At 43.6% G+C, this 21,244-nt stretch overlaps 1 protein-coding gene across 1 annotated transcript in view; it reads right to left on the reverse strand.

Moving 5' to 3' along the window:
- The window catches only part of LARS (leucyl-tRNA synthetase), a 68,678-nt gene that overhangs the window by 13,880 nt on the left and 33,554 nt on the right, over nt 1-21,244 (reverse strand). The window contains exons 20-28 of the mRNA XM_015413611.1: nt 19,135-19,347; nt 18,715-18,772; nt 14,500-14,563; nt 12,496-12,679; nt 12,239-12,329; nt 10,832-10,972; nt 7,859-7,999; nt 7,639-7,749; nt 5,298-5,408 (exon numbers count right to left, since the gene is read on the reverse strand). Coding sequence (XP_015269097.1) covers nt 5,298-5,408; nt 7,639-7,749; nt 7,859-7,999; nt 10,832-10,972; nt 12,239-12,329; nt 12,496-12,679; nt 14,500-14,563; nt 18,715-18,772; nt 19,135-19,347 — 1,114 coding nt within the window. The remainder of the gene's footprint in view (nt 1-5,297; nt 5,409-7,638; nt 7,750-7,858; nt 8,000-10,831; nt 10,973-12,238; nt 12,330-12,495; nt 12,680-14,499; nt 14,564-18,714; nt 18,773-19,134; nt 19,348-21,244) is intronic.

The following is a 21,244-nucleotide window of genomic DNA, read 5'->3' on the forward strand; positions in this document are numbered from 1 at the left end:
CAATATCCAAATCATCTGAAGATATGTCAATAAAAATCCTTTCAGGCAATCAGTTCCCCAGTCTCACCAGAACTGGCTGAAGCTAAGGAACCATCAGTTTATTTATCTATGTTGTATTTGTGTGCGTGAGAGAGAGAGAAAGAGAGAGAGAGAGAGAGAGCGCACACCTGGAAGTTATGGAGACCTCTGGTGACTGACTCCTACTGGGGGCCTGGAGGATATTCAGAGAGGTGGCTGAATAAAACCTGCCCCCGCCTCCCACCTCTGGTATTTCAAGGAGGTTTCCCAAGTACTTGCCAGAGTCGACTCTGCTTAGATTCCAAAATCTGACGAGATTGGGCTTGCCTGGACTATCCAGGTCAGGGCAATCAGTTTATTTGTTATCCATTTATTCAAAGATCTTTCCAAAACTCAAGATGGCTTACAACAATAAAACCCAGTCTGCACAGCAAACTGGCAATACTAAAACTATGAACAATCAAACCTATTAGCCCCCAACCAACAGTCTCCAATACATAGTAGAGAGCCCTCCGTAAACAAGCCAGCCCTCTCAAAAATTGTGGCCACACAAGCCTTCCAAAAGGGTGGAAGGGAAGGGGCCCAGTCAGTCACTTGGAACCTCTTCCATCTTTTTCTTGTAGGGTCTCACATGCAGTTACAATGACTAAGGCACACATGGGTTGGGGGAGACATGGATAAAGATGTTGTAGGCCGGGCTGCCCCCAAACAAGCGGCATCACTAGATTTTAGCTTGGACCTGGTTGGTGGCGGCACAAGCCTGGGAAGGCAAAGAGACACAAGCCACACCTATCACCACCTCCTTGGTCATTGCTGTCTGGGAGAAAGGCAAGCTGCAACAGTATACTGGCACCTGCCCATTGTGGTGTCCCAAGCAGCTGCTTGGTCACTTGGGTGGACAGCTGGCCCAGAATGTAACCAGAAACTGCAAGCTGATCTTCTGCAGCATCTTCAGTTGTAAAACCTTCCCTTCGCAGGCTCCTTTCCCCTTTGCTTAGCCAGCTTCCACGAATACCTAAACAGACCACCAGATCCTCTTGACAGAATAAAAGCTATTTGCTTTGTTATTCATTGGTAGTTCTTTGCTTTTCTAATATGCACGGGGCTTTCAAAATTAAGAGTGACTTATTTTGCTTTGCAAGGCAGTAAATATTGTGTTACATTAAGATTCTTGTTTGACCTAACAAAACGAAAGAACACGGTGAATATTAGTTGCCCAGACAATCTGCTTTGCAGCTTTGTGTGCCGGCTCAGGGAATTAGGGCTGAATGTTTCTAGGTCTTGTTATGTAATTGCATTTTTTGTCAATTCAAAGCACACATGCAGAGAAATGTCCAATGGGCCTTATGAGCCAACGGAAAGATTGGCAAAGCAAGACAAATACGTTAACAAGGCAAAAGCAATGAGTAAAAAAAAAAAAGGGGGACCGCACATAAGCTCAGTCTCAGTCTACAAAGCTGCATCTCTTGCAGAATTCGACATGAAGCACAAGAATTTGCAATGTGCCAGAGTCAGGCTTCTGCCACATCAAGGGCATGAATAGAGGCTTGTCTGACTCCCAAAAAGTTTGGCAGGGAATAAGGGCAAGGCAGCAATTTAGTGTTTCAAATTCAGTAACATGGGTGGAGGGAGCAAACCACTGACAAGGAGAATAAGCAGCAGAAAAAATAATATTGCCTGCTACGTTATCCCTCTCAAACTGAAAGTTGTACGTTTCAGGGAAAATTGACAATTAGATCAGAGCTGACCTGGTAAGAGAGATATATAAGACCGGCTGAAACCCTAAGCTCAAAAACCTGCAATATTGAGGAAGGGGGGTCCGAAATTGTCCCTTCTCCCCACTGTTCAAGAAACAACAACTATCCCATTTGTGAAAACTCACAGCACATTCTCTTCAGTTGCTTAACCGTACCAAGTTCACGGGACTAGCCTTATGAATATAGTATTAACTCTAGACTGTCCAACCTATAGAGAGCCAGTTTGGTGTAGTGGTTAAGTGTATGGACTCTAATCTGGGAGAACTGGGTTTGATTCCCCACTCCTCCACTTGCACCTGGCTGGATGACCTTGGGCAAGCCGTAGTTCTGATAAGAGCTGTTCTTGAAAAAGAGCAGTTTCTGTCAGACCTCTCTCAGCCCCACCTACCTCACAGGGTGTCTGTTGCGGGAAGGGGAAGGGAAAGGAGTTTGTAAGCCGCTCTGAGACACCTTTGGCGGGGTATAAATCCAATCTCCTCTTCTTCTTCTATAGTATTCTGAGAAGCCTCTTATTTCAGAGCTAGATTCCAGTAGCACCTTAGAGACCAATGAGATTTGCGGGGCATAAGCTTTTGAGAATCAAAGCTCTCTTTGTCAGGTATCCAATGAAGGGAGCCCTGACTCACGAAAGTTCCTAGCCCGAGAATCTTCTTGGCCTCTTAAGGTGCTCCTGGATTTGAATCTAGCTCTTCTTTTGTTGCTCAGTCGCACAGTCGAGTCCGACTCTCCGCGACCCCATGGACCAGATCATGCCAGGCCTTCCTGTCATCCACCGTCCTCTGAAGTTTGCTTAATTTCATGTTCGTTGCCTCGATGACACTGTCTAACCATCTCATCCTTTGCCGTCCCCGTCTTCTTTGACCTTCAATCTTTCCCAGCATCATGGTCTTCTCCAGTGAGAACTCCCTTCTCATTTGGTGGCCAAAGTATCCTGAAACTATCTTCACGGAAGGAACTCTTATTTCAGCACTCTGTTCTGCATCCACAGCCCAATACGTATTATTCAAGTGGTATCATTAAAAGTTAAATTTTTTCTTTTACATATTTGCTAAAAGGTATCAGAGGCATTGGGCAATTCACACTGACCCAAGGGTTTGTATTGGGGAGACATTTTCAATATGCCAAAGACTAAAACAACCATGCTTTTAATCATTTCTTCCAGGGACTAAAAATCTTGTTCCATCCCAGTTGGGAAGCCACTCACAGAAGAGAGGTATTACTGTGCATAGCAGAATGGGAGTTCCCAGCTTTGCAGCTGAACTTAACACCAAGATGGTTTTTCAGCCCAACTACTAGATGAAACAAAATGAGAAAACCAATTGCACTTCCTATTTGTATTCAAATTCTCAGGAAGACGGATTTCGAATGAATGAGAGACTAACACAGCATTATAGTTGTTAACTTTACTGAGTGCTTTGCTGAATTTAAAAGCACACACTTACAGCTAATTTAAAAGTTCACCTATGAAACTAGTTAAAAATGAAGCACTGATGCTTCCCAGCATGGTCTCCTGTCTGCACTTCCTTTGTCTAGGGTACACTCTAACTGCCCAATGACTGTGAAACAACATACCAGAAGAGGTCAGCATGGGACCTTCCACTGTCCTGGCTTTCTGGAGAGCTATAAAACAGAATTATTCCACAGAGCATTTGGGACAGCCTGAGTCTGGGACAAAGGGAATATTTCTCCAATTCAGGGCTCTTTTTGTAGAAAAAGCCCAGCAGGAACTCATTAGCATAATAGGCCACACCCAACATCAGAAACTCATTAGCATATTAGGTCACACCCCTGACAGCACAGCTCATTAGCCCATTAGGCCACACCTCCATGTTACCAGAAGTGTGGTCATCCAGCCACACCCACTTTTTGCTTCTTATTCTGTTTACCTTGTTTGTTGTCAAAACCCAGGGCTTTTTTTGGAGCAGAAACTCCTTTGCATGTTAGGCCACACACCCCTAAAGTAGCCAATCCTAATGAGTTTCTGCTGTTGGGTGTGGCCTATTATGCTAATGAGTTCCTGCTGGGTGTGGCCAACTTGGGAGCCAGCCGGAACTCCGTTCCTGTGCGTTCCTGCCCAAAAATAGCCCTATATAAGGTATTTTTAGAATGGCAATTTTAATACAGTTTTTTAATAATTCATTGTTTTATTATAATGCAATTTTCATTAATCTTACCACAGGCTGGCATCCTGAGTAAGGAAGGCATACTCCTGAGTATGGAGTAAGGAAGGCATATAAATATTTTAAATAAATAAAATGTTACTGAAGGAGCTTCACCAACAGGTACCAAATTAAGTAAATTTTCATCACCTTTTCTCCAATTATAATTCAGGTTCTCCCTCACACCCATGTATCATTTGAACTGATACATTTGAGTCACCTCTAGATTATGTTTTTATACTTTAGAAGCAAAAATAACAAAATGAGTTTTATCTAGAGTTTTTGTAACCATATCAATTATTAACCAAATTATATTTGACTAGGGAGCAAAGCCCATTGTGGACGAAGACAATGGGCCCTAGAAAGGTAGGGTGGGTGGGTGGTAGATAGATAGGTAGATGGATAGATAGAGGGGTTTGGAGAAAGGAAGGAAGGAAGGAAGAAGGGTGAGGGGGGGGAAACATAGACAGACAGTCAGTAAGCCAGACAGACAGACAGGGAGGGAGGGAGGGAGGGAGGGAGGAGAGGGAAAGAATGAAGGGAGATAGAGAAAAAGAAAGAGAGAGTGAGGAAGGGGGGTAGTGGGGGGAAAGGGGCGGCGGGGGTTGGCTAAGCGCTGCCACTGCCCTTTGCCTGCTGCCCCCGGAAAGCTGGTGAAGGTGGGGGGGAACAGCGAAAATTAAGGGGCCGGGGGTTGGTTCAGCGCCGCCACCCCTCGCCTGCTGCCCCCGAAAGCTGGTGAAGGTGGGGGGGGAGTGGCGAAAACGGGCTGGTGGGGGTTGGCTCAGCGTTGCCGCCTCTGGGCTGCTGCCCCTGAAAGCTGGCAAAGGTGGGGGGAGCGGCGAAAACAGGCCGGCGGGGGTTGGCTCAGCGCCGCTGCCCCTCACCTGCTGTCTCCGGAAGCCTGTGGGGCTCCAAGGGGTCTTTGAAGCGGGGGTAGGTGGGCGGGGGGGAAACAGGCTGCGATAAAGGGGGGGAATCGGGCCGCGGCGAGCGGTGATGAGCTGCCACTAGCGGCCTTCCACTGATTCCCTCCAGCCCTGGCTAGTGGAGGGGGGGAGTCGGGTGGCAGCGAACGGCTTATTGCCGCCGCCCTTCAAGTGCTCCCCGGTTCCACTCACCCACTAGGTGGTTGTCAGCAGTAGTCTGACGTCTGAGGGGACCGGGTGCAGAGGCAGGGCTAGAGCCTTTTGTGTTCTGAGGTGGGACTTAGGCGACACGGCCAATGGAAGCTGGAAAAGCTTCTGACGGACAGTTCAAGCCTCCAAACACTGTTGCTGCGCATTTTCTCTCCGTTGCGTCTGACGCTGCGTCTTACTCAATTATATATAAGGGAGAGATAACAACTTTTAAAGAGACTGACCTTGATCATGGCAACAAAAGGCATAACCTTTTTCATGTATTTCTTCAGTCCTGGCAAGGACCCGAGTTCACTGGCAATTATTTTGTTGTCTGGTAGTTCTCCTCCATTGGCCTACAACAATAACAACAACAACAAACAACAACAAAATTCATTCACACCACTGCATGTTGATTCTGTAAGTACAAAAGTATATACAGTCCTTGTGAGAGCTTCCTTCATATGGCTACACAAGCGAACTTTGCCTGAAACTTTCCCTCTTCATTCTTATAAATTTTCATGCCTACTTTACCCCAGATTCTTTTAAATTTTGCTTTTTATAAAAATCAAGTTCACAGCCTCAAAGTATCATTTATAAAGTCATTTTTCTAGATACGGCCTCAACTTAAATATCATGTCTTCTTAAACAGAACAAGCCTTCTATCCCAAGCCTTCATAGCCTGTGACCTACCAACCTGGATACAGCTCAGTCATGGACCATGGGCCCACATGGGCTGGCTGTCTTGGACAAGTAGACAGGGGGTAGGAGACGGAACCCAGTAACACATGGTTGGTAGGCTGGCTTGAGGTTAGTGTGTCTTAAATAGTGAAGGCCTTTGCTAAATTCATGCTTGGATGTAGCTCAGTTTTATTATACGATGGGAAGTAGATGCTCTCTTGCTGCTTTCCTTATACCTCAACGCTATTGCATTCATGTAAAACTGAATTATTCAAGAGGGCTTTTCTACACAGGAAATAAGAGTTGCATTGTACTAAATGATTTAACGTTATTTAGATTAGGGACTGTGGTCTACGCTACTGTGTCTAGCTTACTGAAACTAGGATCCTACTATTTATTTTTATATCACTTAATGTATTGTGTTTAGCATACTGAAACACTGGTCCTATTGTGTAATTTTGTATCATTTAATGCATCATGTTAACACTTCGGCTTTGCTTCTGTTCGGTTTTTTAGATTTCTGATTGGTTCTACTGAATACTCCATCCTGTCGATTGTAGAAGAAGAAGAAGAAGAGATTGGATTTATACCCCGCCCTTCACTACCCAAAGGTGTCTCAGAGCGGCTTACAAACTCCTTTCCCTTCCCCTCCCCACAACAGACACCCTGTGAGGTAGGTGGGGCTGAGAGAGCTCTTGACAGAACTGCTCTTTTTCAAGAACAGCTCTTATCAGAACTACGGCTTCCCCAAGGTCATCCAGCCAGGTGCAAGTGGAGGAGTGGGGAATCAAACCTGCTTCTCCCAGATTAGAGTCCGCACACTTAACTTGATTTATTCTGTGTAATCCACCTTGAGTTCAAGTGAGAAAGGCATACAATAAATGATGTAAATAATAAATAAATAGATAAATGTAAGCTTCCCTTCTCATGCACCAAAAGAGGTACAACAAATCATTAGTTCCCACCATAGGTGTCTTAACTGTACTAGCATCTCAGTCTTGGTAAACTCATACAGATACTTTATTCATGGTTAGGAGGCAGGGAGTTTTACTCACTGCCAGCCAAGTAATGCGCCTAGATTTCCCCTTACATTAGTACAAGTTCACATTTCAATTTCACTTCTCTCAAAAGAAGCCCCACAGAGGACGAAAGGATTCAGTTAGCAGAATCCAATTTCCCTCCCCCCTTCCAACAGGGATTGGTGGCAGTGAGTACCAGAGTACAAAGTCATGCTTGTTTCCAATTAAAAGAGTTAATTTAATTATGTCAGTGTAGCTATAAAAATACACACACAGTCCTCAAATCAACTGGCATATTTAGCAGTTCAGCTCGAGCAGCGCCATTGTTCCTGTGCTACGAACAATTGACAGATCAGTTCCAGCAGCTCGAGAATTCAGGGACTGTGGCTTTTAAAGCCAGATTTCTTTGCACCCTGTTCGGTTAGAAGACAAAAGACTTTATCGTGCTTCAATACATTTCCTATAAAGCCAGAGAATTATTATACTCACTAAGGGCTATAGTGGGTTTTAAAAGCCCCCTGCCTAACAAGGAAGCAGCACCAGTCTGACAATAGCTAGTACTTCTGTTGCACAAATGGTGCTGAAGCAAGCTGCTTACTACGCTTTGCATGTGCAAAAGATTACGAAGAATAAAGTTGTGGCCATAACTTCATTTACAAAATGTCACTAGGAATGAGGTCATATGGCAAAGTTAATCATGTACCTGTAACGGCACTATTACCGAGCACTGCAATACCTGCAGACGCTTATTAAAGCATGGGGGGAAACACACCATTTTCCTTAAATTCAATAAACTTGATGCCAAATTAGTTTATTACAGGGATGGAGGAGTGGGAGAGACTGAGAGTAAAGTCATAAAAAAGAGGAACTGGGATAGGATGTTCACCTGGTAGTGCTTCTGCAGAATGGAAAGCGTGGTGTGTTGCCACGGTGGGTAGTTCTTGGCCACATAAATGGTGCAATGTGACGGCTTCTGGGGAGCTTCTTTATTGCCCTTCTAGAAAACAGTGAGAACAGAGAGAATAAATGTAGTCAATGAGGAGAATTCCCAATGTGAGTGAATGGAAAAAGCATTCAGTGGACGAAATGGATTCACAGCCATTTACCTTTCCTTTTGCTGGTGCCAGATAGTTTTTGAGACGCACACGAAGGTCATGAGCAACTTCTGTGAGGTACTGGGAAGAGTGGATCAATATTTCATCCACAGGGCCAGGCACTGGCCAGGAGGCTTTCATGATGGAGTCCGTCTTTAAAATGAAGTCAACAGATACTAGATTTAAGACATGGCTCATAGGTTCACTATTCCTAATCAATCACAATGGGATGTGCAGGAGATACAGTTTATATTTCCATGATCTTTCTCCCTCCCACCCACCCCAAATCTGCAACAGGAAGCTCCCCCAGAGTCTTCACATAGTTGATCAATACTTAGCTGAGATATGAACAAGGAGGGAAAATGTGAGGTGAAGATTTAGCACAGAAAGAGTAGAAAAGGGGATCTGAGGGAAAGAAACAGAATGCTATAGTGTAGGGGAAGGGGCAGCTACAGAAAGCCCAAGAACTACTATCACACTCTACTTCCCCTTTGATTTCTTGTATCAAGCCTTGTATCAAAGCTATTATACTTTGAGGATTTCAAGGCACCTGTACTCTGAATAGTTGCCCCATAAAGGATGGTGATGAGAAAATGGCCTTGACCGTTTCTTCACCTTCAGGGCCTTTAGCAGCTAAATCTCTCCTTCCTCCCCCGCTCCCTCAGAGAGTTCCACGAAACAGCATTTGCCAGAATTGTCTCCTAATGAAGCCAAGAAATTATTCAAGCTCCCTCCGGCTTTAGTTTGTCCCCCTCCCCTGGGCCTACCAACTTGGTAGCCAGTGGCTGGCTGTTCCACATGGTTTTAAAATTCTACTTGGCACCTGTGCTTGAAAGATTTTTTTTCTTCCCTCAAGTCAGACATCTGCGTTAAAGCACAGAAGCACAAACTGTTTACAGTCTTGCTAGTAACTAGTCTACAAATCTTGGATTTGGACTCGTATAATCCATTCTGATGAAAAATATGCTAATCGTGTTCATGTTTTCAAAAGTGTTTCAAAATACTGACGTTATTAATTTACTTAAACATGCACTGGCTTTGGCAGTAGAGAAGAATAAAAGCTATATTTGCTTATTTTAAATGTGAACCCTCCCCATATTAATCTGTGATACAACATAGAAGTGCAAAAGATACCACTGTAGTTACAGCCATACCTGCAAGCTTTATATGTTCCATAAATCTCCTCTCCTCACTACAGGCTCTTTGCCTTTTCAGTGCTCGTCAAGAACACATACAATTTACAAATTTGGATCTGGACCCTGGATCTCAAAGAATCTGGCAATACCAGCATACCACTCTGCATAGTACAACTGCAGCCTTGCAGCTATCTAGATTCCTATCATGAAAGCCATTAATTTAATGTTAAGAACATAAGAGACGCCAATGTTGGATCAGGCCAAAGGCCCATCTAGTCCAACACTCTGTCACACAGTGGCCAAAAATACCAGGTGCCATCAGGAGGTCCACCAGTGGGGCCAGGACATTAGAAGTCCTCCCACTGTTGCCCCCCCCCAAGCACCAAGAAGACAGAGCATCACTTGCCCCAGAGCCCCTATCTATACCTTGTGGCTAATAGCCACTGATGGACCTCTGCTCCATATGCCTATCTAATTCCCTTTTGAAGCCGTCCATGCTTGTAGCCGCCACCACCTCCTGTGGCAGTGAATTCCATGTGTTAATCACTCTTTGGGTGAAGAAGTACTTCCTTTTATCCGTTCTAACCCAACCGCTCAGCAATTTCATGGTGTGCCCACGAGTTCTTGTACTGTGAGAAAGGGAGAAAAGTACCTCTTTCTCTACCTGCTCTTTCCCATGCATAATCTTATAAACCTCAATCATGTCACCCCTCAGTCGTCTTTTCTCCAAGCTAAAGAGCCCTAAGTGCTTTAACCTTTCCTCATAGGGAAAGTGTTCCAACCCTTTTATCATTCGAGTTGCCCTTTTCTGCACTTTTTCCAAAGCTATAATATCCTTTTTAAGGTGTGGTGACCAGAACTGCACACAGTATTCCAAATGAGGTCTCACCATTGATTTATATAGGGGCATTATGATATTGGCTGATCTGTTTTCAATACCCTTCCTAATAATCCCCAGCATAGCATTGGCCTTCTTTATTGCAGTCACACACTGTCTCGACATTTTCAGTGAGTTATCCACTACAACTCCAAGATCTCTCTCTTGCTCAGTCTCTGCCAGTTCAGACCCCATCAATGTGTATTTATATTTAGGATTTTTGGCTCCAATGTGCATCACCTTGCACTTGGCCACATTGAACCCCATTTGCCATGTTGACGCCCACTCGCCCATCCTTGACAGATCCCCTTGGAGTGCCTCACAATCCTCACTGGTTTTCACCACCCTGAACAACTTTGTATCATCCGCAAATTTAGCCACTTCACTGCTTACTCCCAACTCCAAATCATTAATGAACAAGTTAAAAAGCAGTGGACCGAGTACTGATCCCTGCGGTACCCCACTGCTTACGTCCCTCCACTGAGAAAATTGCCCATTTATACTGTTATTATTTATGTTGAAATAGACAACTGTTTTAAGCAACAATGAATAGCACTATATCAGTGCTTATTACAATAATTAAATAAAAAGCAAGCCTCATGACCTTCCTATAGCCAGTTCCCAACACTGTGACATCTTTAAAAACCTAAGATTCAACGCACACTAGCCTCACATCAAAAACAGCACCTGAGACAGAGGATGTGTAGGATGCAACTATACAGGAAGCAACTGGCTGGAGGTCTCAGTGGATTCCCTTGTCCTATGGGACAAGCTACAGGGACTTTGTAGGTTAACAAAAGTTGTCCACACGCACTACACCTTAACCTCCTGGGTAATCAATTCAGCCTCAACAGGGGACTCAAGAGATGTGTCTTTGTGAGCAGTGCGCACATATATGCTTTGCAAAATACCATCCAACAACAGAGATCCTTCTTCCACAAACAGACACTGGTGATAAATATGTATCAGTACCTTGTCCAACAGTTGCCAAATGTATTCACACACATGAGGGCAGATTGGAGCTAACAGGAGTGTCTGAGATTCAATGAACTGGAGCACCAAGTCTCTGTGCATTCCTTCAATAGCTAGTTCGCGGTACTTGTCTTTTGCTGCCTAAAAGAGAGTCAAGCACAACCACCCTTAAAACATTCCAACTGTCATGAAAAAGTATTGCGTGAAAGCCAATTTCCTTGCTTTAATCTGTCCTTAAAACACGAACTACTTACAATCCTATAATGGATTATTAAAAGGGCTATATATTTTTTCTTTAAAAAAAACAGCTGGCATTAGAATCAAATGAACTTCTGCCGGTTGGACATTACATAGCTTTACATTATTACGGCTCTTAAAAAAGAGACATCTATCGGAATGGGCATAAAAGTCAAGGATAACTGTAACTGTATATTAGACGCTATGATTCTGAATGGCCACATAAAAAGCTACCATTAAGTAGCAAAAGAAAAAAGAGAGAAGCAATAAATATGATCTATTATTATGCACATAGTTCAGCCAGCCAAATCATATTCCTGAAAGTCAAGTCAGTTGCGTTAAAATCAGTCAGAGCAATTCATTACTAAGCAAAGCAATATGCCGCTGCAGACACTTTAGAGAGTTGCTGACACCTTATGGACTATTGTGAAAAACGTTCTGCTTCCTAAATGGTAACACAAATACATTTCCTGATCTAGCCATCCTTCATGAAAATTTGTTTTGTTAAAAGAGTGGTGGGGGAGAGAGCAAGGAAACAATATTTTCTCTTAATTATTTTGTCCTCCCTCTTTACTGCCTGCCAATGACAGTAGCTTTCTGCCTGCCACAGTAGAAACTACTTCCTGTAGAGGTACAATGAGCCCAGGACAGACCAGAATTGACTGCAAAGAACTTGAGGTTACTTATACCTTCCTATCTAGCAGAACATCAGCCTGGGCTCCAGAAAATAGTTGAAGCAGGAGAGCCACAATGGGAAGGGACCACCGTTCAGGGGCAGACAGCATATTTTGCATGCAGAAGTCCCAATTTCAGGCCTTGGGAGTCTCCAGGTAAAGGATCTCAAAAAGTAAGTCTAGCTAAAATCCCTGCTGGGATCTTGCAGAGTCATTACCAGTCAGAACAGGGCAGTATTCAGCAGATGGACTCATGGTCTGAAAAGTTATATCTCCCCCTGAGGTCCTGGAGATATAAGGTTCAACAGAAAGAGCAACGCTACAGCATTTTTGTTTTACCTGCTGTTTTCATATGGGTTTCTTTTATTATATTGTTACTGCATAGCTTAAATTGGCCATAAGTTGCTTGGAAAGCCTGCAGGCTAGAAGGCAGGCTAGAATTTTTAATATAGATATATGAACTCTCTCTCTGTGTTATGGAAAGCACATTACCTACCTGAAACTCAAAGAAGCCAGTTTTCAGGGCTTCCTTGAACATCATCTTCTCGTAGTTTTGATCTGTCTTGATTATGCCAGTGTTCATTTCACTGAGGAAGAAATGAATGGATAAAGCTAGAGTCCAACCAGTTAAAGTAGTAACACTACAGTGTACGCAGAATGGTAAGTGCAAATATTGTTTTACGAAACTCATTTTCTTTAGAGACCAAAAAAAGATATTTTTAAACTAGATGTTTACTGATTTCTTCGTTTTACCTGGCAAAGACTCTGTCATTGAAGGTAGCAGCAGGCCCACTTCTTAGGCTGTCCCAGTTAGCAAGCATTTCCTTCACCCATTCCACCCAAGTGTATAGTCTGAGCATGCCAGCATCTGCCATGGCTTCCACAAAGTTTGCATCTTCAACAGTATCGCCTGCATCAGCCAATGCCAACCGCATACCTGAAGAGAAAACATGCTTATAGTCTAGGGCCTTAGGAAGTCAGCTGCTGTCTAATACCAGATAGCAAGACCTGATTCTCGGCTACTGCTTCAGCATGAAACCCAGGTTCAAAACTGGATTTATTAATAAAAGAACTACAAGTGGGGATCCATAATATTTGTGAGGAAGATCCCTTCCCCCTCTTAGCCTTTTTCTCCTCCCCTCCCATTGCTGCCCACTGCAGCTCCTGGCAAATCTCAACTATGGCTGCTGCCAGGCCCACTGCGGCTTTCCCCCTCCCACTGCAGAGCCCCCTGCAGCTTCCTTTACCCCCCACCACCACTGCTGCTCCTAGTGGTGAGTACAGTGCCGCTCCTGTTGGGCTTCCCTCACCACCACCCCCAATCACCACTCCAAGTGAGGCTCCTGGCAGGCCTGCTGTGGCTTCCTCCTCCTCCATCTCTCTCACCAGACCCAGCACAGCTACCAGCTACCCCAACCCCCCCAACCAGCACTACTGACAGAGGAAAAGGAGGTAGGTGCATCGTCTGCACACATGCAGATAATGCTTTCGTTTGGGGTGGATTAAACCTCCTCCAATGTATTTTTAAACTTTTAAAGATTTTTGGCAAACCTGGGGTGTCCCCCAAGCTTGCAGAAATATCTGTTTTTAGTCACACGGGCCCAATCCACGATTTAAGTATCTGCAGATGAGCCCTTATTTGACTATTAGACTATATGACGCTTTGGAAGGAAAATGGGGGGGGAGGGGAAATCAGTTCTTATAAGGGGAAAGTGATGGGTTATCCCAACACACTAGGCCATTTTCCAGTGCACAGCTATGCAAAGTATGCTTAAAACACTAACAAAACCAAAAGTTTAAAGTCCTTGTGCCAAGTCCGAAGGATGTTCAATACGACTTCTCCCTTTATGCCAGCACTGATACTACAAGCTTACATTTTCCCCTTAGCAAAAAAATAACTGTTTTTAAAATCATGCTGAATATGGATCTCAGAGTGCAGACTGAAAAACCCTCACACTGGGGCCAGGTATGTACTACTGGGGTAGTTTGTACAAACCTGGGTCACCCCCTAAGTTTACGCAAAAGAGAAAAAAACATTTTTTAAAAAAAATTAAATGTTTATGTTCAGGAGGAAAAAACAAGATCTCATGACACTACATCACTGTTCTGCTGCTATTTTCATGGTTACATAGCAACCTTATACACAACCAAAATCAGCTAGAAGGTTTTGCCAGACAGTAGAGGTGATGGTGAAAGGGAGAATCTAGCAGGAAGGGTGGTAGAGCCATCACCAGATGAGCCAGGCAAGAGCAGGCAGTGGTGCTGCAGGCAGGTGGGCGAGCGACCGTGTGTGTGGCAGCCATCAGAGAAGCAGCAGAGAAGAAAGGAGCAGGTGGCAGGGAGGGTAAGAGTGGTGCCACCACCAGGAGGCCTATGAGAATGTGGTCACAAGCAGGAAAAGCAAGAGAAAAAGGAGAGGGTGAAAAAAGGAAGGAAAGGACTAGAAAAGCAGTGGAGTGAAAAGGGGATGAAGAGGGCTGTTGAGGGGACAGGAAGAGCAAGATAAAAGGATGAGATCTCCTCTGCCATGAATCCCTGCCTATAATCAATATTTGTATAAATATTTATTCCTTGCCTTTCTTTCCGTGTGCCTCAAGGAAACTTACAAATACCAATTTATAATGCACAAAATAAAATAACTCTATTAAAAATGCATGCAGCCCTTAGCATTTATATATTTATTTATTCATTCAATTAAAGGCAGAACCATTTGTCCAACAATTTAACAAGATTTCAAATTTCAACCTCATGGCTTACCATCAGCAGAAAACTTCTCAACTGTTTGATGCAGCGTGAGAAAGTTGCCCGTAGATTTAGACATCTATGGAAGAACAAAATCAAAGAAAAACTATAATCTGTCAATCCAAGCACTGATTAACCCTTTCTATCAAAGAATGGACTATCAGTGGGAACCACAACCACATTCAGCACCTCAGGACATACTATTGTAGCTTCATCAGCATTTAGTTCTACTTTACAGACAAAATAAAGGCCTCTGGCATGACTCATTTACTGGATCTACATCCATCATATGGCTTCATTCTATGTGGTTCTCTTATCTGGGTATGGTAAAGGAACAAAACTCTGATTTTTCTGATAAGAACATAAGAACATAAGAGACGCCAATGTTGGATCAGGCCAAAGGCCCATCAGTCCAACACTCTGTGTCACACAGTGGCCAGAAATACCAGTGCCATCAGGAGGTCCAGCAGTGGGGCCAGGACATTAGAAGCCCTCCCACTGTTGACCCCCCCCAAGCACCAAGAAGACAGAGCATCACTTGCCCCAGAGCCCCTAGCTATACCTTGTGGCTAATAGCCACTGATGGACCTCTGCTCCATATGCTTATCTAATTCCCTTTTGAAGCCATCCATGCTTGTAGCACCCACCACTTCCTGTGGCAGTGAATTCCAAGTGTTAATCACTCTTTGGGTGAAGAAGGACGTCCTTGCAGTCACACACTGTCTCGACATTTTCAGTGAGTTATCCACTACAACTCCAAGATCTCTCTCTTGCTCAGTCTCTGCCAGTTCAGACCCCATCAATGTGTATTTATATTTAGGATTTTTGGCTCCAATGTGCATCACCTTGCACTTGGCCACATTGAACCCCATTTGCCATGTTGACGCCCACTCGCCCATCCTTGACAGATCCCCTTGGAGTGCCTCACAATCCTCACTGGTTTTCACCACCCTGAACAACTTTGTATCATCCGCAAATTTAGCCACTTCACTGCTTACTCCCATCTCCAAATCATTAATGAACAAGTTAAAAAGCAGTGGACCAAGTACTGATCCCTGCGGTACCCCACTGCTTACCACCCTCCACTGAGAAAATTGCCCACCTACACTCACTCTCTGTTTTCTATGAACTAGCCAGTTTTTGATCCATAAAAGGACTTGTCCTTCTATCCCATGATTTTTGAGCTTACTTAGGAGCCTTTGATGAGGAACTTTATCAAAAGCTTTCTGGAAGTCAAGGTAAATAATATCTATTGGATCCCCCTTGTCCACATGTTTGTTCACCCCCTCAAAGAACACTAACAGGTTAGTGAGACAAGATCTTCCCTTACAGAAACCGTGCTGAGTCTGCCTCAATAGGTTTTGTTCATCTATGTGCCTACTAATTCTTTCCTTAATAATGGTTTCCACCAATTTACCCGGTATCGACGTCAGACTGACTGGCCTGTAATTTCCCGGATCTCCTCTGGAACCCTTTTTAAAGATGGGAGTGACATTAGCTACCTTCCAATCCTCAGGAATGGAGGCAGATTTTAAGGAAAGATTACATATCTTTGTCAGGAGATCTACAAGTTCACATTTGAGTTCTTTCAGAACTCTCGGATGTATGCCATCTGGGCCTGGTGATTTTTCAGTTTTTAAGTTGTCTATCAGTTTTAGGACCTCCTCTCTCGTCACCTCAATCTGACTCAGGTCTTTCAACACCCCTCCTGAAATCAGTGGTTCTGGAGTGGGCAAGCACTTCTCATCTTCCACAGTGAAGACGGAGGCAAAAAATGCATTTAGCTTCTCAGCCATTTCCCTATCATCCTTCAATACTCCTTTTACCCCTTGGTCGTCCAAGGGCCCCACTGCCTCCCTGGCTGGTTTCCTGTTTCTAATGTATTTGAAGAAAGTTTTATTGTTGGTTTTTACGTTTTTTGCTATATGCTCCTCATATTCCCTTTTTGCCTGCCTGACCTCAGACTTGCATTTTATTTGCCATAGCCTGTGTTCCGTTTTATCAGCCTCACTGTGACTAGCTTTCCACTGCTTAAAGGAATTCTTTTTACTTTTTACAGCCTCCATTACTCTGTTTGTTAACCATGCAGGCTTTTTCCTATACCTGTTTGTGCCTTTCCTAACCTGCGGAATATATATTTTTTGAGCTTCTAGGATCGTAGTTTTAAATAGATCCCAAGCTTCCCCAATTGTTTTGACCCTTTCTACTTTTCCTTTCAGTTTCCTCCCCACGTGTCCCCTCATATCAGAGAAATTACCCCTTTTAAAGTTAAAAATGGTTGTGTGAGTCTTTTTGGCCAATTCTCTATTTGTACAAATGATGAACTCAACAACATTATGATCACTGTTTCCAAGCGGTGCAATCACTTTTACATCTCTCACCAGGTCTTGAGTGTTACTTAGGACCAAATCAAGGATCGCCTCTCCCCTGGTAGGTTCCGTGACCATCTGCTCCATAGCACAGTCATTTAGAGTGTCTAGAAACTCAATCTCTTTTTCCCGGCTAGAACACATATTGACCCAATCAATGTGTGGGTAGTTAAAATCACCTATTATTACACAGTGTTTTTGTCTAGTTGCTATCTTTAAGGCATTCATCATTTTATAATCCTCCTCTATCTTTTGATCTGGTGGGCGATAACAAACTCCCAGTGTTAAGTTTCCTTTTGGCCCCCCTATTTCAACCCATAGAACTTCCAGAAGCGAATCCAATTCACTTAGCCTCTCAATCTTTCTAGACTTTATACCCTCTCTGACATACAGAGCTACCCCACCTCCAACCCTTCCCCCCCTATCCTTCCGATATAATATATAACCGGGAATCACTGTGTCCCACTGATTTTCCTCATCCCACCAAGTTTCAGAAATACCCACAATGTCTATTTTTCCCTCCGACACCAAGCACTCCAACTCCCCGATTTTACCTCGGACACTTCTAGCATTTGTATAGAAACAGCTGTAATTTCCCTTACAAGTTAAGCCTGCATCCTTCCTCTTGCTATCTCGAGTCGTTGTCCGGCAGTCCATGTCACCAGCCATGGCCTCTGTGGACAATTTCAATCCACCTCCCTGTAGAAAAGCAACCGGTACCCCCTCACCTCTCTCAGATGAGCCAACCCGAACCAGAGACTTTTCATCTCCTGTCGGCTTTCCCCCAATATTTAGTTTAAAAGCTGCTCTGCCACCTTTTTGATTTTAAGTGCCAGCAGCCTGGTTCCTTCTCGGGACAAGTGGAGACCGTCTCGCCTGTACAGCTCCCTCTTGTTCTAAAAAGTATCCCAGTGCCTAACAAACCTGAACCCTTCCCCCCTACACCATCGTCTCATCCATCGTCTGATGATTTAGGCTAAAATGGAAGACACTCCCTCTGGATCCTATCTACACTGCTAAGTAATGCTGGGTTCTAAAGGTAAGATCAAGTGCTCCATGACAGATTACAATTAAAGAGCGTTTACTATACGTGGCATAAGAATTAGAATTTCAGACCAGGACTGGGAAGACCTAAGTGCAAATCCCCACTTGGCCCTGTAGCTAACTGGGTGAACCCGGGCCAGCTGCTCTTCCCTCAGTCTAACCTACCTCAAATGGCTATTGTGTTGACAAAATGAGGGGAGAACCATGTATGTGGGGCATTGAGGTAACTTGAAGGGCAAGGTAAAATGTAGCAGATAAACTGTCCTTCAAACTATTACTGAGATATTTACTGGTCACAGAGAGACAGCGAAGATTTTAATAAACTCTTGAAAGAAAAATAAGATTTAGTTGTCAAGATGGTTAATCAAAACGTGTAAATCCTTGGGCACTACATTTTCTCCTTGGAAAGGTAGTAAAATGGAAAGCAAGTGGAAATCAGGTGTTTCAATATACCAATGTGCATCCAATAATCAGGAGAACTCCTGAAAGAGAACTTTCAAGCTTCTAATTCTTGGTAGTCCCCACTGACACTCAGCCATCTTCACTTTCATTCATGGGGGTCAGCATGTCCTGAAGAAAAGGAGGCAAAGCAGGAGGTCTGGGGGGGGGAGGTGTTTAGCAAAAAAAGGCCACCTCCCCTTCTGAAAATGTGAATGCCCTTAAGCCTTTGGAACTGTGTGCTTGGATGAATGCCACTAAAAGACTGTGCAGTGAAAAGTGTGACCATTGAAAGATTTCTGAAACAGGAATAAGATTGGCCTCTCTGTTAGGTCTAACCATCACAAATCTGTAATACAGACAAAATAAAATGTTGTACCTTCTCTGAATTCAGAAGGAGATGTCCATTTGCTCTCACAGCTAGAGGCCATTTTTCTCTGCATTAGATGACAAAAACAGTTTTTAATAGTTACTGTTAAACCAAGCATCTGGTTTTAGACAGACAGGGGCATGCTTCTAAAAAAGCAATATCCTTAAATATCACAAGTGATTCAGCATATGTGTTAAAGCTTAAAAAAATGGCCTAAATACACACCAACAGAACATTAACAGAATATGAGAGAAATAATGCTCCAAATTAGTTGATGCTTGGACTCAAGGTCCGGTCAGTTATATGGCATAACGTACCAGGAATGACTCCTGCATTGTACTCAACTCTTGGGGGGGGGGGGAGTGGCTATTTCTATAAATACATCTGAGAAAACACACTTTAATGGTCTTGGTTTTATTTCAAACCAACCTTTGATCTGGCCACATGGCCACGTGGTTATAGAGATAGTAGGACAAGTGATTTGGAACAAGGTCCTTGCCAGAAGCTCGCAGATCCACAGGATACCAAAACTCAAACTCTTGCTTTAGTTTATCCAGCGCTTCCTTCGGGATTTTTGTTGCAGGGAATGGAGCATTCTTAAAGAAGATGTAGTCCCAAACTTCTTTCGACATCTGATTTGGTCTATATGTAACATCAAGAGAAAAAATACGAGGGAGATACAGTGAAAGTTACTTTTAAGGATCTGTCATGCTAAACAGACATCTACCCTTATGTTAACAAAGCATACACTACTTGGCCTCTGTATTTCATCTGACTGAGTCCGTCATTTACACATGGTGGGTCATATCTCCCCTACGTTTCATGAATTTCCTTGCTTTTCCCATCTTCCCTGCACTTAAAAAAATCTACACTAAAAACAAGTTGAAAGCTGAAATCTAGCAAAAAACCAACTTTAGGAATTCTAGAAACATTCCAAATAGATAAGATATAGTTAAATTGAAAGCTGCTTAAAAGACTGTGATAAAAATGAGGAAGTGGATACGAAACTTACTGGAAGATAGACAATGTTAAGTGGCACACAGAGATTATCCCTTGACTCCTCAAACTGAAAACCGCTGTATGAATATTACCTTTGTATGAACTACACAAATACACCACCCACATTCAGCACACTATGTTAAGACTCAGAACAACACGCTTGTTCCCGCAACAAATCACCTACAAGTCCCCCCATGCAATTCTGAACCTGGTCTGCCGCCCCCAGTGGCCCTAGTACCAACCTTGACCATTAGAATAAAGTTCACACACAAGGAAATCTCCAGCGGCCATCTCAGCTTTGCAATAATTTGGAGTGTTTAAATATCAGACATTTAAAGTCCTTTTTAATGGCAACTGCAATATTTGGAAACACTCTGAGGAACACAGCCAATACAGCATTAAGCAGTCAGGTGGCTACGGCAGAATAAACTGAAGCGGAGCCAGACAAGAGAGAAGTGATGACGGTCAGGAAGGCTGATGCTTTGGAGGAATCCTCTTGTCCTGGATGGAGGGGGAGCTGGCTTTTGCAGAGCAGGTTAGGAACTTGCTGCCTGAAAGCAAGTGGGTGGCAGTGGCCACGAGCACCTTCCATCAGCTGCATCTGGCTTACCAATGTTTTAATTCCTCAAATGTATCCAATGCATGCTTTGTAACTTAATGGTTGGATTACTGCAATCCACTTGATATTAGGCTGCCCTTGAAGACACCCCAGAAACTGCAGCTGGTGAAGAATGTTGCAGCCTGATTACTGTCTACTGTCAGGGCCGAATTGGCACATATTTAAAACAGCTACACTGGCTGCCAGCTTGCTTCTGAGTTTAATTCAGGGTGCCAGTTATGACCTTTAAAGCCCTTCGCAGCTGGGGGCCCACGTAACTGAAGGACTACCTCCTCCCATATGTTCCTGTGCACAAGCTACAGACTTCAGGCTGCTACCTACTGGCTGTACTAAGGGTGGCCTGCCTGGCACCAACCAGAGCCCAGGCCTTTTCCACTGCAGCTCCCACTCTGTGGAACGGGCTCCCCAGCTAGGAGGAGAGCTCCTAGCTGGGGAGATCCTTAGGTGGTGCGGCAAAGCTCGTTTGTTTGTCAAAGCACTTGATGGAATACGAAAAACAGAATGGGGGAGCTATTTGGGTTTTTTATTTGATTTGATTTTCATTTGTAATGTTATAATTATTACTTGAAAAGTGCCCTGAACCAAAGGGAATGGAGAGGTATATATCTTTTAATAAGTAAAACAAAAAAGTAAATTTTACTGCATTGAAAACGAAGATTCACACATTGAGTGATGATGCCTCCTGGTGGACAGAGAAGAGACTGCCAACTATCTCTATCAGTGAATGGCAACAAGTAGGAAAAATTAAGATCCACGTGCTAATTGAGTGATGGTTCATTCTAAAGTCTTTCTGGCCTGCAGTTGTACATGTAATTTTTGACATATTGTTAGTGCAATTGATTGGCTGAACAACTCAAGGGGATTAAGTGAATTTCCAAAATAAAACAGAGGTTAAGACTCCACACTGAAGAAAAACAAATT

Source organism: Gekko japonicus, unplaced genomic scaffold, assembly GCF_001447785.1.
Source record: "Gekko japonicus isolate JY-2015 unplaced genomic scaffold, Gekko_japonicus_V1.1 scaffold373, whole genome shotgun sequence".
Lineage (NCBI taxonomy): Eukaryota > Metazoa > Chordata > Lepidosauria > Squamata > Gekkonidae > Gekko > Gekko japonicus.